Here is a 17352-nt window from a genome sequence, read left to right as displayed (position 1 = left end):
CTGCCCATGAGCCACTAGCTCAGAGTGATCAAAAAGAAGGTAAGTTGGTACAAAACAGGATTGTCTGCTTACTCAATACAGCCTAAACTGCTGGAACCCACACCCCATACAAAAACATCAGGATGGGATACTGGTTTACCAGGTATCACACCTCAACAACAGCCCAAAAAACATTTCCTTGTCCAACTGTATTTGAGGCTTGTTAAAGTAGCCAACAAAAAGATCTAAAAATGCATACACCAAGATGTAGCTGTTCAGTCTATTACCTTGGCATGTTAATGGAGGACGTTTAGATTGGATGTCGGGGGAAGTTCTTCACAGAGAGTGGTGAGGTGCTGGAACAGGCTGCCCAGAGAGGCTGTGGATGCCCTGTCCCTGGAGGTATTCAAGGCCAGCTTGGATAGGGCCCAGGGCAGCCTGGTCTGGTATTAGATGTGGAGGCTGGTGGCCCTGTTTGTGAGGGGGGGTTGGAACTTGATCCTTGGAGTCCATTCCAACCCAGGCCATTCTATGATTCTATGATTCTGTGACTAACGCAAACGAAAAAACCTTATCAAGTTACTTAATGACATACAATAATTGAGGAAATAGAGGCAAAAATGGCACTGAAGAGACTTGGACAGTGTTTTTGGTGAAAACTGGGTGGCTTCTGAGTTAGGAGAAAATAAGCGACTTAGCTTTTCTTCTTCGGTGTTTATGAAATATGGACATATCTCAGCTAGGAGTCTTAATTTAGTTTGTTAAAAAGTTTTCCATTCTGCCATGGGTAGACTCAGTTCTACAGCTCAACAAGTCGTACAGGTTTGTCTGTTCACAGCAGTAACTGCAAAGCAGTATTTCTACAGACCACCAGCTGAATAACGCTAATTGCATCACGCTAACTCCATTACGGCTGACCGGTTGATTTGGAAGTGGGTTTAATTTCATTTCTGCATCATTAGTGAAGTTATCAGATGATCCCAGGGAAGACGTTCTATTTCTTCGCAGTAGCACACAGTTATGGGAGAACACTTGTGGGTGCTGGTGGGGTTCTGCATTGAACTACTTCTTTGGGTAATTAAAAAAATCAGACAGAGCTGCAGCCAATCTGTGGAAGCAGAGAACGTACTGTAGGGCAGAAAAGGTTACAACTCTTGTTCACCGTCCAAATGTTCTTTGCATTGATTGTGAACGTTTGCCACATGCTGGGTAGGCTGAAATCACTTATTTCATGTCATCCTTCGTCAAAATATGTCGGCAACACAAGATACCATGGCCTCACCTGGAATAGCAAACCCCTACATGGAATGATAGGTTTGCTTAGTGTCAAAACCGGAGTTATATGGCAACGTAATGGTAGACACACATAGTGGAAAAAAGTTTTCAGTCTACAGTTGTTAATATTCTGTACTTCCAGAACGCTGGTTTTGCTTTGACTGCTCCACTGCACGCACTGACAGTAAGGCTGACCGCATTTTTGGATCTGTGGCACTACCAGCTTCCATCCACTGTAACGTAACTACACCCAGAAAACACACAGACTGGGGATCTGTTTTGTTACATGTAGGAGAGCCAATCCTGCAGCTCACAGACCTGGTTTAACTACTCTTCAGCAATCCCGAATTTCTAAGATAAATATGGAGACCTCACTTGTACAAGTCTATTTCTTTCTAAGGTGGAAAGGAAACAGGGAAACCTTTCAACATCTCCCTGCATACAGGAAGGAGATTAGTTTGGTTCTCTGCTAAAGAACCTAAAACGAGGGATTACTCCTCAAGTACTCACAGCTTTGAAGATAATCAACTGTAATAACAAGATATGAGTTACAAAAAAATCCTTTTTCTTGAAAGCGCTTTGGTAGTAGTGCTTTTTGATAACCCTCTTAATGGCCGCATTAGAAGGACCCCAACTGAAGTCATTCATCCCACATAAAACAAACATTGCTTTTTCTTCTTAGCTGTGTTTTACAAGCTGCATTATTTCCAGATGACGCTGGAGGGGCCCAAGAGTTTCAAGAATTAATGCTTAAACAGACAGCTGCTTTCTATTTACCATATAAATCAAGGATAAATCAAAGAGGAATCTAAATATTGGGCTTCACTTGGTCCATCACCGAGCACTGACTGAGGAGGATACGAAAAAGAAAAAATAACAGAAAAATCTCATCACACGAACGCAACGTTTACCTCTCGTTACTAGTGTCAGAGAAAACCTCATTGAGTTCCAGGCCTCCATGTAACACTGCTCTGCACAGCAGGTAACGCTAACGAGGCTAGGAAGGAGCCAGGGAAGGAGTCACTGTACCACCACGCATTGCTACTGCAAACAGAGCTTGCTGCATTGGCATTCTGCATGTTTTCCCCTTGGACTGCCAACTTGCACTCATTTCTATACCCAGCTAACAAAGAACCAACGAATCTGGGACAGAGTTTAAGGGATGGCTCCTCAGATGCTTAAAGTAGCGTGTTTTGAGCATTAGGGAAAGTCCGAGTGCACTGCATTGCTTCTTGCACTGACAACTTTGTGAAGTGCTGTTTAAGTGATAATCCTGTATGGGAAATAAAGATATCAGCACGAAATGGGTAATTGCTAGAACATTTCCTAACTTGTTCAAGCTTCATCTGGGTGGAACAATGTGCCTAACAATTACAGCCAACATTCAGAAACTATTAAAAAAGATAAACTGAGATGAATTTTAGGAGTTTTTTCTCTGAGGCTGGTAACCAGCTTACCCACACTGCTTTCTGCTGATGCTATCCACTGAAGCAGTGGAAGGCTGAAGGTAAACCCCTTGCATGGCAGTGGCCAACCCGGGCGCTCCGAGGAGCCCAGCCCTGCAGTGGATTCCTGGAGGGATGCTGGCAATGGGCTCCCAGGAGTTCTCATTCACCTGCTCAGCCTCCAAGCCTACCACCTGTAATCAAGAGTTTGGGCTCCCACCGTCACAAAGCCCCAGCCCTTGAGTTGTGCTAGATGATGCTGAAACAAATGTAGAAACCTAATTAAAGCTACGGAGCCAAATACACACCGAAGCCCCAAGGGACAATGCATGCCAAGCTATTCGAAACCACATTAGGTGTAATAAAATCACAGCGAAGAGCCATTGATATGTATACCTAAGTAACTTCCCTTTATTTGAATGGAAAGAAGCAACATTCTGCATTATTTTACCACCACTTTTCTCGTTAAGTTAAACTTAAATTTTGTTGACTGTGCTTTCACTGAACCTAAGAAAGCCATGAAGAAATTGGAGTGGATTTTTCCTATTTCTTTGTATTGAAGAATACTGGAGATACTTATGGACAGGGGAAACTTGAAAGAAGTATATTCCAAGGCTGTAATTGTTTCCACAAAACTAAAGCTCTCGTTCTTCCTCTGGCTTCTTCCTGCACCTGAATTACACTACACACAGTTTATAGGGGCTTTCTGCCTTATATAGGACCAGGAAACTGGTCCTACAATGAAATAACTTGCTCTTCCCTTATTAAAGCCCAGAAAACCTCAGCAAAAACAATACAAAATCAGCTGGATCAGTTCCCTATTGGGGTTCACAGCAAAAATACCCACAGCTTTGGTGTACATCAGAGGGCTGTGAGGTTCTGTAGGGCCATGAGGGGCTGTTAGGGCCATGAGGTTCTGTAGAGCCATGAGGGGCTGTAGGGCCATGAGGGGCTGTAGAGCCATGAGGGGCTGTAGGGCCATGAGGGGCTGTAGGGACATGAGGGGCTGTAGGCCTCCCCTTCTCTTCTCCAATCCACAGCATACACAAGACAACTCAGAGAAATATGGTGACGGAGGATCCCACATTCATATAACCATCACAGATCGGCAGATTATTAGGGCTGTGCATTAGGTCAAAAACCTTGCATTCATGTAAAAGACGAACTCTGGCAGAAACATCACTTCTGTTCAAACACTGAGAAATTAAGATTTCTTTAGCTCCGTGCTTGGACAGCGGTAGAAAACGAGAAAACTCTTCAGCCAACACCGAATCCAGGACTCCAGTCCCTGATGTTATCTCAGTTCCTAGTTCCTTCACTCATCATGTTCCTTACAGCATTCTTGTTGTAATATAAATGCAAACAAACAGCTGTTCTTACAGACAACATAAGCATGGGCTTTCAGAAGCAGAGAGTCCTTCAGTAAACGACATCTTGCTGCCACTGTGATTTAGACAACTGACTGTGCCTCATATTGAGTTGAAATGTGAGCAATTTGGGAAAAAAAGACATGCATAGGAGCATGCATTCTTTTCCCAAAATACAGGCAATAAACTGCCATGATTTTATTATCCCCTAAAGCAATCTTCCCAATTGGTGTCCTTCTCCTCCCCTCCCTCCCTATGTCATAAAAAGGAGAAAGGAAGAAATGCAGCTCGTTATTTACATCTGCAAGCTGCACTCTGGAGTGCCTCCTCGGCAGTGCTCCACAAAGGGCAGATTTCAGCTGTATCCACCTGCGAGGGGATGGGCTGATGGCAGGACTTGATGATCTTAATGGTCTTTTCCAACCTTAATGATTTTATGACGCTATGAAGTTACCCTTAAAGGTGCCTGCACTATTCTCGAGGCATCTGGACAGGACTTGGTTGACCAAGACCCCACGGTGTCTCTGAGGGTGGTCACTGCAGACTGCTCTGTGACACTACACAGAGTGAAGCAAGCTTGGATGTGCAGTTATTAAAGCCATCACCTCCACCAACACAGCCTCCCTCTGCCTGGAAGCCCACAGCTTTTCAAGACAGATCAATGAAGTGCCACGAGACCAAAGGAGGAGTCTGAACGCGCAGCAGTGTAATTGCTTGAGCTGGAAGCTGGCAGGAAACAGAGGTTAATCACCTCCGAGCAATGCAGCCCCAGAGCCTTATCAATCCCAGCAATCAGGAACACTGAACTCATCCCAATTATGTGACTCCTCACAGCTGTGGCCCTACATCATCAAATCCTCCTCAAGCTGCCCAAAGGCTCTGGAGCGTTCCCATGTTCATGCCGATGCAGATGGAAGAGCTTTAAGCAGCATGGGTCACCTTACAGGACAAATAGCAGCAGCATCCCCTGCCCCAAACACAGAGCAGACAGGGGGTCTTGCTGAGACCAAAGCTGCTGATAAAAGAGGGTCAGATGGGAGAGACACCGCAGCTCTGCAATCAGCAGTGCTGCAAGGAGCTCCACGTGAATTAAGGCATCATCAGGCAGCCAGAATACACTGACCTGCCCCCGGAATCACAGAATGCCTCCACTTTTCATGGCAGTGTCAGCAATAGCAATTAGAGGACACAGGTTAAGAAACCTGAGTAGTTGAATTCATGTTATCAAACTATTACATCAAATTATCTTTGTTGGTGCTCTTATGCTAGAGCACTATGGTACATCGTGTACCAGAGAGCTATGTCCTAGAATACACATTAACACTCAAAACAAAACAGCTGCTGCCTTTTCACTCTCAAAAACTGGGAGTTACTGATAAATCAGGACAACTTTTTCAGACAGCATTACAGAGAAACTTCAAATGAGTACAAACCCAAGACACTTGGGCAGTGCAAAAACATATTATTTGAATCCTTGGAAGAAGCCTCCTTCTACTGAAGGCCGAGATTTTCCAGCAGCCCATGCAATTAAATCACAGGATTGCTGCCTATTGGTGGGCACTGGCTTAGCAAACTGAAAGGAGTGCTGCATGCATGCGGCGTTCAGAACGCGACGATGTGACCCACGGATGCAGGATCACTCAGAGGCTCACTGGGAATTGCTTTCAACCATTTCCAGGCATTTTAACACGCTGTAGATGCCCAAGCCTTCTTCTTAAAAATGCTTCTATCTGTACGATTTAAATACCCTGCAACATAAATGGCTTAAAAACTGCACGCTGAGAGGGTGTCTCCCAGCTCTCAAGAGCTGTGGCTTTGTTTTGCCATTTGTGTCATTTTTTATTTTTTTTTCAAAGAAGTTTCAGACATTACATCATTCACGCAGGTTCTTGTGCGTTGGAGTTGGTGGTTACTGAGCTGTCACACGTTTTGACAAATCTTTGCAGATTTAAGGGTGTACCTCTTGTATTTTGGAGCATCTACTACAACGTGAAGCTCAATACTTACATAGTCAGGAAGTGGAGAGTCATTGGAATCAAGAGAACTTCTCAAGGACTGCGTGGCTTGTTCCAGCACTTTGTTGTGCTTTTTAGACAGCAGAGAAAACAAACTGGAGGGGAGAAAAAGAAAAATGGAAAAAAAAAACACTGAAATAAATCCACAATCGTGATCTGAAATACACTAAGCAACCAGAAGAGAAGCTTTACTATCTGCACTAACCTGAATGTGGAGATTTTTAAAATGCAGTGTATAATGGTTACATGTTGTGTCTATACAGACAGATCTGAGTTAGGCAAGAGCAGAATTTGAATTGGAGCTATTCTATTAAATAAACAGTGCAAAGAACATCATACGTTCAAGGCTAAGTTTTTTAACATCAAACTTTCATGGTATACATGTAGTTTTAGTCCATAACCAGGGTGCATTTGTTAAAATCTATTTTTAAAGTGCAGCATCACACACAATGTATTTATTTTCCTTAATAATCTTGAGTACTTTTCATTTCAATAACCTGATTGCTCAGGATAGGAAGAATCCCAGTATGTGTCAAAGCTTTGGTTATTTGGAGGCTGAGATTTTGCATTTTACTAGCACATATTATTTTCAAATTTATCTCAGCTCAAGTCCAGGAATAAAGCACTACCTTAGCTTTACAAATAACCTATGCAAAATCAGAGGTCCATATGCATACAGAGAAATAAACATTATTTCATGCATTTTGAAAAAAAAAAATGCATAGCAGTGGCTTTTTCCTAAATTCTGCTCGTTTAGTGAAATAAACAATCCCAAGTCATTTAAAAAATCCTTCACAGCTGTGGATGGACTTTCACTGTAAGACACTGGGAGACAGAACTGAACCCTCAGAATCAAAGGTGAGCACTCAGGACTGCATCAGGCTCTCCTAGGATGACTCTTTTTGTTCCCTGAGGGTAAAAAATACTGTTCTGATGACAGTGAAAACAACCACCAACAAAATTCACTCATCCCCAAAAGCCCATCGCTCCCTGGAGTGGGTGACATTGCTCCTGGGACAAGCAGCAGCAGCAGACTCTGTGTTCACCAGATTCAGTCAGAAAAGATTCCAGTCAGTTTAATAAATAAAAAAAGTGGCAAAACGCTGCCTCAGTGTTATACTCTTGATAGCCGACGACTCATGGAACTGGAGGACAACTCCAGTGCTCTCAGAGAGCTTTTGTGCCTAAAGAAATGATCGTCAGGATTTGAGGGAGCCCTTTGTTTTCAACTTCAAATACAAGATTGATATCAAGTCCCTTGCAGCCTCAGATAGATAGGAGATACTGAGAGCAGGTATCAGTGCTTGTTCCCCCTCCTTGCTAGCCAAGAGTTTCAGAGAAAGCTTTTCCAGCACTTCTCAGAGCTGCAAGGAGTTGCTGCGCTTCTCAACCCTGGATCTTCTATCCTGAGAGCCAGCTCAATAATTTCCACCACTTCTTGACGCCTCTTCAGTCAGATATTTCTTAGAGCAGATGAATAGCTTACGTTGCAGCACTTAAGCCATCTCACTAACCCCCACGAGAGCCCTTTGGTATGTCACGCCATCCCCAAGGTTCAGCCAATGTCTCCTAGGGCAAGGAACAGCCAAAACCGGGACCAGTGACGTTGGTGCCTGATCCTGCTGGGATGGCGATAAGCTCGGCTGGACTGATAGGGAAGGAATGCCCAGTGAGATTACAGAGCAACCCTGCTCGCTGCAAGGGCTGAGAAACATTTGGCGTTATTAGGATAACGTGATGTGTTCGATGTCATGAGCACTGGAATCCTAGTTTTTCCTTCACGCTAAGAAAGCCTTCACAAGAGGAATCAATCAAATGGTGGAAGCCTAGGACGACGGATTCCTAGAATCACAGAATCTGAGAATGGCTGAGCTGGAACACCCGTGACAAAAGTCAGCCTTCCACTAGTTCACAGCTATTAGCCAAAAACACCAGCTACTCGTTAAACAGGGAAGAAGCAACAGAGAAATAACTCATTAGCATTCCATCTTCTCCCTTCCTGTACTCAACTATTGCATTCGCAGACTGAAATGTTTGCTCCAATCAAAATTTGGATTTGCAGACCGGTCCCTCCCCTGCACAGCAGTGCTGCTTTTGGGATCACTGGTTGTTTTGAAGGCTCAGATTTCGGAGATACTGCCATCAGCACCATCTAGTGCTGTGGAGATGGAACAATCAGGGAAAGCCAACCCGGTGATGCTTACTGGGGGTGCAGCAAGCACAGGTTAAACCAGGGGTCTGTCTGCTCCAGAGTGAGGAAGAAGACAGAATTGGGTGAAACATGCCCAGAGAGTACCATTTTTCACCAAAATAAATAAAGCGTTTTGCCTTTGCAGGCAACGTAAATAGAAAACAAAACACTGGGATCAGATTTTGAATATTCAGAGAATCTGATGAGGAGAATGCACACACAACAGTACTTTGCAATGAACTAGAAAAGGAAAGAGCAAATTCACCTTCTCTGGCAGAATGGAGAGAAATGGGAAAGAGAAGGAGAAAGAAGTGAAGAACGTTTCTTTATACCTTATTTTTGCTTCCTTTTTTTAAACTAAGTGTAATGTAAGTAAACCAGAGTGCTTGTTTGCTGCGCAAGCAAGCCCTGAGTGGCTAGGCTCTATGCCTGAAGCAGCACTGAGGGGGTGAGCTCTGCTACACGTTGTCTTTGGCACTGGGGCTTCCTCTTACCAAATTTTGCTTTCCTGCCACAGCTTACTGCCTTTGCAGCTCTGCTGAAGCACTTCTTTGTGGGATTGCTGCCCAGAATGCCAATATGCGGGTTAAAATAACCAGTTTTCTTCCTCACCAATGGCTTATCCTTTGGAGAGAACAGTCCCTTGGAGGAGTCACCCCGAGTATCAGCACAGCGTTAGTTACAACCCCCAGAAGTCCCTTCACAACATTCAACTCTTTTGTCATGGACAAACGCTGCCTTTTAAAGGCGCTTTGTTTGGGATGGTCACATCTTCAGTGTATGGAAAGTTTAGGGGTTATTTTTGATTCTTAGGGCATAAATAATGGAATTAAAAAGTGGAAAAAACGTTTTATGTAAGATCAAAGTTGTTCTCCTCTCCGTTACAGGGTAAGTGGGAGACTAGTGGCAATTCACGCACAGGTGGAAATTAAGAGTGTCTCCAAAGCTGGTATATATTCCAGATCAGCAAATCACACTGCGGAGAAGCTGAGCCAACAAGGATGACTTAAGGCTGAATGAGAACCTCAGCACAGAACCACAGAATCATTCACGTTGGAAGAGGCCTCCAAGATCCCCAAGCCCAAGCCCAAGCCCATCCCACCATGCCCACCAACCACGTCCCCACGTGCCACATCTCCATGGTTCTGGAACATCTTGTTCTTCTGATTTTAGGACCTATGAAATCACCGATTTCTTAGCTCCTTCTATAAAGATGAAACATTTCTTTTTAATTTAATACAAGGCTGAACCTCACCCACTAAATGATTACAGACTGAATAGTAATGGTTGCTTAAATGCAAGTGATTTGATTATGTGCTATTTGCACACATAATAAAATTCAAACCAGTAATATATGAACTTAACACTTTCAAAAAGTCAATTCCAAGCAGCCTGTGGATTCAAAAAAATGCAAATAATGGGAACTCACTGAACAACTTTCCCCTTGGTCCACCAAAAGCCGCAAGCCAACAATCAATAAAAAATCCTAAGCATCTGCAATTTCTGCAGCAAATCTAATTTACAGCAGACTGAAACAGCTTACAAACTCTGCTTCTCACATATAAAAAAAGATGAATGCATAAAATGTAACTTTTAGAACAGTTAAAGAAAGATAAGGGAATTGAAATTAAAGGTTAAAGGTAAATCTGAAGATAGTGTTTGCCAGAAATTGGCTAAAAGAGAAAAAAAAAAGACAAAAACGATGGCTACATTTACAAATATAATGATATTTTAATGCATATAAAGGACAGAATAAACAGTCTATTATTACTGCGTTAGCAGATGAAAACAACAGACCTCTAAAGAATAATGCCAAAAAAAAGGGCATATGTCCCATAATTACTTCCATTACCCAAAGAACAAAAGGTCATACGCATTCAGAATGGGAAGCAAATTGTTTGCAGCAGAACAATTACAGAATAGCTCATAAAGGCAGACAATTAAGCAGACAGTCCTGCTAACTGCTAAATACAGGAGTGAAAGAGTAAAACGCTGCAGAAGGCTTCTCTCCAAAGTCATTCTTGCTGAGTGTCAATCAGCCTTGGAGCTCTCTCAAAGCATCGTACAGTAAGAAGTCAAAGGTGCAGACATACCTTGTTTTAAGAAAGTCACAGCACGTTATAATTCCACCAGACGCTGCGTTCCCAGTACTTAGCTTGAAAGCTGTTATTTCTGTTGGTATTTCTGATTTCCTCTGTACATGCAAGCCTGTCTCTTTGGCTGGCTGTTGGCCACCTTTACCAATAAATGCATGGCCATGCCTTACGTGCTATTGCTAGGACTGGACAACAGGCCACAGACATGTACAAGGAGCCACTTTGACTTTTCTATTGCAAGGTGGAACTTAAAACTGTCAATGTACAGCTGGCTCTTTGTAGGTTTCTCCCCATTTTTTCTCCCTTCCTTTGCTTGAAGATTTTCAGTGCCCTAAGATCACAAAACCCCAGAAAGGCCAAGGTTGAAAGAGACCTCTGGAGGTCTCTGTAGACCTCCTTGTCGTCTTCCAGTACCTGCAATGAGCTTTTAAACAGGAAGGAGAACAACTTCTTTACACGGTCGGATAGTGATAGGACAAGGGGGAATGGTTTTAAACTAAAAGAGGGGAGATGTGCAACCCCCACTGCAGGGCACTGGAACTAGGGGATCTCTAAGGTCCATTCCAACACAGGCTAGTCTATGATTCTATGACCCGAGATAATGACGTGCCAGTTAATCCAGAGCATAATATTGGAACAGCAATCATGAGATTCATTCAAAACAGACCTTGCCAAGCTCACTCAGTAATGAGGCTAGAAATAAAATACGGTCAGACTGTGCCATTGTTGTAGCAGGTTTCTACATGTCATTTATATGACTTTGTTCCACGTGGGATTTTTTAGTAAGAAGCTAGATTGACAAAAAACAATATGACATGTACTAAACAAAGGGGAAATCAGACACCTGAACACTCTGAAAGATCCCCACATTTCCATCTTTAAATAAGTTTTCCCAGTTGGGTTACATTCTTGGCCTCTCTAGCTGCCAGCAGCTATTTAAGATTTGCCAATGTTACTGAAATACTTCCAGTGAGATAGAGATGATATAAAAAAAGACATTGATACACATCAATGATAAAGAAATACTAAGGCTAAACTTTGTAAATTCATTGTAGGAACTTCAAATACAGAGAAAAGAGCATTGTTAATTTTCTTTTCTTTGTCTTTCAATCATAGACTCATTAAGATGGGAAGAGTTCACTGAGATATCAAGTCTAACGACTGACCCACCAGCAGAGGAATTTCAGCCCAGGCGCAGGAATTAATTGCACAAAGTTCCACATTTCTGTATTATTTTTCATACAACAAAATCCAGAGAAAAATCCCATCAGGAACCAGCACAGGCTGCCCAGGGAGGTGGTGGAGTCCCCATCCCAGGAGGTGTTCAAGAACCTTGGAGACGTGGCACATGGGGACATGGGCAGCAGGCACGGTAGAGTGGGTTGGGGCTGGGGATCTTGGAGGCTTTATCCAACCTTTATGAGTGTACAGTTCTATGAAAGATCGGACAACAAATCCTTTTGGGAGACATCTCAAATCATTGTATTTGTGGGTTTTGTAGTCTTAAAAGAAATAATGATCAGGAATGTGGGTAAAATTGTAAAGTTATTTCCATAATTAAATTCTTGCACTACTATGCCGTCCTTTTTGCGCTGTTTTACAGGCAAGAGTAACACATCTGTCTCTGTTTCATCTTTTGTAATTAAGACAGCAAAGATCAAATCATATGCTCAATTGCATCTACCTAGAGCAAAGTGTGTAAAGACACAGCTATGCATCCAGGCAGAAGGGCAGTGACACTTGCTTGGCATATGGCAGTTTGTGGCAGAGATGACCCATTTGGTGACAGAGGATTGCCATACATCAGAGCTCCCACTGCTCAGAAAAAAAGCAGATATCTGCATAAACCCAAACAAGGGAGGGTTTGCAAGATTCCATGTACAGAATTAGTTGAGAACTAAAGCAGTGCCCAAAGTCTTTATTTGAAGCTTGAGATTTCACAAGTTCTGCGTCTTCTCAATCTCCCAGTTCAGAACTAGACTGTAAATAAATGGAAAGCATACAAACACCAAACGCTATCTGGAGATGGAAAAACAGTCCCATGGATCACAAAAATTGATGATGAATGATCTCAGACATTTCATCAATGCCCTGAGCTGTTCCACTCTTATATACGTGCCAAATGTATTATTGTTCTCAATTTTAAAGAATTAAATACAAGGCATAAACACTGAAACCTCACGTTATGTAAATAGTCCTTAAACAATAGGATTTTACAATGCCTGCAAGGACACCACAATCGTCTTAGAAGAAAAGCCCTGTACAGAGCAAGCCCTAAGAATGCCTAAGGTTTGAGACCTGAGGTCTAAAAGTTAAATCCATACCTTAACTCCTCTATATTTTATGATCATTTCTTTGGCTCGACCTAATGCTTAATGTATTAGAGCAAGAAGGAGAGCGTTGTGACATTAAAGCTGTACTTGTATAATGACTACAATGTCTGAGCAAAGGACCTGACACAGAAGGTCGCAGCAGAACAAAGGCATCACAGGGTCTCATACTAAATGCAATAAATTAGTGCTACATGGGAGGACCGTGCCCAGGCAAGTGCAGCGCTGGCACTTGGGCAGATGTTTGTGGACAATAGAGCAGTGATCTGTAACCACTCGAAGAATTAGGCCGTGGGATAAATCCATTTAACATGAAGCAGAGTGGAGAAAAACCACCATGTCCCCAAATGCCCGTGTCTTTAGAAGAGACCTTGAGGCATTCTGCACTTGAATTATCCAAAAGGTAATGACACAAATGGAAATAAAGAGAGAGGAGAGCCCTGGAGAACCCAAGTGCCATGCAGGGCAGCTTTATCCATGGACAGGCTCCCAGGTAAGAGGGGCTGACTAATTAGGACATCAAATTGCTAGGCTGAAAGTAATAACATACTTTATTTTATACCTTCCTCACCAATCTGGCAGCCTTTGGTGGACAAATGCAGATGTCATCTACCTGGACATCTGCAAGGCCTTTGACATGATCCCACACCACATCCTTATCTCTAAATTGGAGAGAGATGGGTTTGAAGGCTGGACTATTTGATGGATAAGGAATTGGTTGCTTATCACAGCCAGAGGCCTGTGGTCAATGGCTCTAGGTCCAGGTGGGTCTGAATGAGGACCAGTGCTCTTCAAAATCTTAATCAGCGACACAGATGATGGGATTGAGTGCACCCCCAACAGTTTGCAGATGACACCAAGCTGAGTTGTGCAGGTGACACAATAGAAATGTGGGTGCCCCATCCCTGGAGGTGCCCGAGGCCGTGAATGGGGCCCTGGGCAGCCTGAGCTGGTGGGGGGCAGCCAGCCCACAGCAGGGGTGGTGCTGGATAACCTTTAAGGTCCCTTCCAAAACAAACCACTCCTTGATAAGGTTCTGTGAAATCCCAAAGCACCACAAATGATCTTAATACAACCAGGGCAAACCAACTATTTCCACCCCATCTTCCCTATCAAACAGCAAGCATTACAGCCTTTTAATTCTACAGTCCTAAATTTGATCAATAAAGTGTTTCAAGATATTCTCAGTTCAGAAGTTTCTCATTAATTTCAGCGTGTACCTTCATCTTTCACTGTGAGCAGGGAGCTCTAAGTGATGTGCTACAAAGACATTCCAAATTCTGCCTCCCAGAGAGAGGAAGAAATGTTGTTACTAATAAAAGCAGAAAGGCAGGCAGTCGCCACACACTTACGGCAAAAGTACATAAGCAAATTCAGAAGCGACTCGGAACAATTAATGGAGCCTTTGCATTAACACACAGGATTTCCTGTTAAAATGGAACCTGAAAGACAAAGAGACTGGAAAAAACACGGAAGCAAGGAATTCAGTCTGATGAGACAAAAGTAAATATTTACTGAAGTAACCCTCGCGTTTCGTTTGCAGAGAATGTGAAATGCATTTTTCAGCTGAAGGCGTAAATTGCTGGGCAGCTCATGGCCGCTGTCCAACGAATGCTCCCATCACTAAAGCAGTAAATCCTTCCCCTACATACGGGTGCAGATCACCTCATTCCGTCTGGCATTCCAAATAGCATCACTGTACTTCTACATGAAAGATGGAAATGGGTGAGGATGACAAGTACTACCTGGAAATAACAGCATCGTATTAACTCTCCAATGATTTAAAGTATGAACTCAGTAACCAGACAGCAATCCACAGACTGATTATAAGGTTCACCCATAGCTCAATATCCCTGAATTTTGGCTCAGGGGTTTTAAGGCATCAGTGTATTTCCTTTCCTTCCTTAGCTTGACTTGTTAATATTTCCTAAGAAAACTGAATGAACAGCAGGGTTCATAGTTTGTCTCTTTCACCCACTTGCTCTGAATTCAGCACATTGAGTGCTCCATAGCTGCTGCAAGGAGACATTTGACTTCAATTAGGGCAGAGCAGTGTGGGTGAGCACTGGAGGAAACTGCTGGAGAAAGTCGGAGTGCAACTCCCACCCAAAAAACAAAGACCCTGCATAACAAGACAACGAGAAAAATCAGAACACACCACTGCCATGAGACCTGAGGACCAAGTCCTTATCCTGTGAGCCACTTGTACTTGATATTGGTTTGCTCAATATGTCTGCACATACATATTCTACTCACATACATACTCTAGTCACTGCTGCACTTGTCAAGAAAATTGCTGTGCTTTGTACTCAATGCCACAGAAACAAATCTAGACCCATGTTACTAGCTAACACACTGATTTCACACCAAGGGCACAGACTATATGCATTGCTAACAGTCCTTCATGCTAAGATTCATGCCTTCCTCACAGGCAGTCATGGAAAGTACCCATGGGCCTCTCCCTCATCACTGTAATTCCACTATTGGCACAAAACCTCTCTCCAATTTTAACAAACTTGACACATTTTTTGGAAGAAATAAAGAAAACTCTACAGGAGTCTACAGTACACGGATTGCTAAGGATATTGCAGAAACAACCAAAGACCCAAACCAGGCATAGGTTCGACCACCGAGAAGTGCTTCCAAACCATCTTGGATGCAAAGATTGTCTCTTGCAGAACAATGGGACCTTTTCTATACTTCTTAAAACCCCAAAAGGGTAGAAAATCAGACAGATTTCCATAACTGCTCATCATAAAATATGTTTTTCATCTCCAAATCCATAAATATTTTGCATTTGCTTGAGTATTTGTGAACCATTGGGATAGCGAGTTCCACGGGATCTAAGAAAATCTATAATTAAGAAAACGAACATTTTTTTGTCTTCCAAAAAGAGTTTAGACGGCGTGTACTTAGTGTGCCCTGAGGCCATGCAAGGAAAAAGTGATAAAAAAAAAGCAGTGAATAGGAGTGCATTCACTGAACGAAGCTTTGGTGAGAACAAAAAACAATGCATGATCACTTAATTAAGGATTGAGTTTTGCTTTGAAACAAACTGCTGAATTCAAATGTCAGACAACCTTAATCAATTATTTCCTAAGCTTTGAGTGAAATTTCAATGGCGACTGTGGCATTTTTTGTTTTTTTTTTTTGTATGTACTAAGAGTGTAAAACAATATGTCGACTTGACAGTGTCTTACAATCTACTTTAAGTAAAGTACCTCCATCTATTTTGTGGAAGTGATTTTGGCTCAAAAGTCTAATTTTCACGGTATTTCAAGCACATATATGCCTTTGTGCACAATAAAAGAAGATTGGTTGAGCTGCTACTAACAAGCAAACCCACAGCACCTGTTATTCAACTTTTTACTTTGATGGACTTTTCAACAGTTAGAGCCCAGCAGCACGTATACCCACTCCTTGATACCTGAAACAACAACAGCGCCTTTCACCTGCTCATTTTCATCTTTTGAGGACGAGAGGTGATGGCTTCAAGTTGTGCCACCAGAGGTTTGGGTTGGATATTGTGAACTATTTCTCCTTGGAAGGAGCAGTGATGCACTGGCAAAGGCTGCACAGGGAAGGGGTGGGGTGTTCAGTGGTGGAGATGTGGCACCTGGGGACATGGTCAGTGGGCACGGTGGGGATGGGTTGGGGATGGGCTTGGAGCTCTTGGAGCTCTTTCCAACCCTCATCATTCTGTGATTCTACGATTTTGCACGCCGTTTTATTATGAACAGAAAAGCCAACCCTCTCCATCTACCTTAGGCATCTACAGAACACTTCTGGGAATACACTGCACACAATTTGAAGTGCTCTGATCCCCTGCTCATAGCAGAAAGATGGCAGAACAGATCATCTGCAACCCTTTAAGGAAGAAATAGTGTTTGGAGCCCTGCATTTGCATAGCTTTGCCTCTACTGCTGGTACTGCTCTTCCAGAAATGACAAATGTGCAATCCCAGCCACCCCAGCACAGAGGAAAGCCTTGGCAGGACTACTGACAGAACTCAGCCTTTGACCATCCCCTCTCCTTTAAAAAAAGTCCCTCCATGTTTAGCAGAAGCACATCTTACCCATGCTTCATGATCCAACCTTGACAGAACTAAAATGTAATCACATTTCCTCACTGTAATCTACTTGATATGTTTGTTTTTTAAATTATTTTCCTTCTCGAGTTAAAAAGGTGTAACAGATGTGACGCTTCTAAATCTTGTTGACTGCGAGGCATGAAGAGCCCTTACGCAAGAGAAAGCAGATCTTATTTTAGGTAACATTTCCAATTTATTGTCCTCTGCTTTTTCAGTAGGAAAAAGTTCATTTCCCACATCAACTGCCATCCCAGATCCTATTCACTGCTGAATTTCTCACTCTCAGAATAGGTTATTACATGGCCACGCACAAACACACGCCAGCCTCACAACTGGTGGGAAGACCGACGCGGATTTGATTTCATGATTCATTTCAGCGTACTTGCAGTTGTGCAATATTTTTCCATCGTGAAAACCAGCAAGATTTGGTGTTTGTTCTGTTTTTCTAAGTCCCGATCCCTCAAGTTGCACAGTAATTATATTTACATTGTCTCCAGTCTGTGTGGAAATTAACCTCATTCCCACAAAGAAAAGAGGCTGCGCTTTGCACTTTACCTCCCACTC

General features: G+C 42.9%; 1 protein-coding gene across 4 annotated transcripts in view; it reads right to left on the bottom strand.

Annotated features, from left to right (window-relative positions):
• The window catches only part of DYM (dymeclin), a 162945-nt gene that overhangs the window by 40446 nt on the left and 105147 nt on the right, over positions 1–17352 (bottom strand). For all 4 annotated transcript variants that reach the window (XM_021379772.1, XM_021379773.1, XM_021379774.1 and 1 more), the window contains exon 14: positions 6074–6176. In XM_021379772.1, coding sequence (XP_021235447.1) covers positions 6074–6176 — 103 coding nt within the window. The remainder of the gene's footprint in view (positions 1–6073; positions 6177–17352) is intronic.

Source organism: Numida meleagris, chromosome Z, assembly GCF_002078875.1.
Source record: "Numida meleagris isolate 19003 breed g44 Domestic line chromosome Z, NumMel1.0, whole genome shotgun sequence".
In the NCBI taxonomy this organism is placed as follows: domain Eukaryota; kingdom Metazoa; phylum Chordata; class Aves; order Galliformes; family Numididae; genus Numida; species Numida meleagris.
The sequence above is the reverse complement of the archived record's forward strand: the minus strand, read 5'-3'. Positions and strand labels throughout refer to the sequence as shown.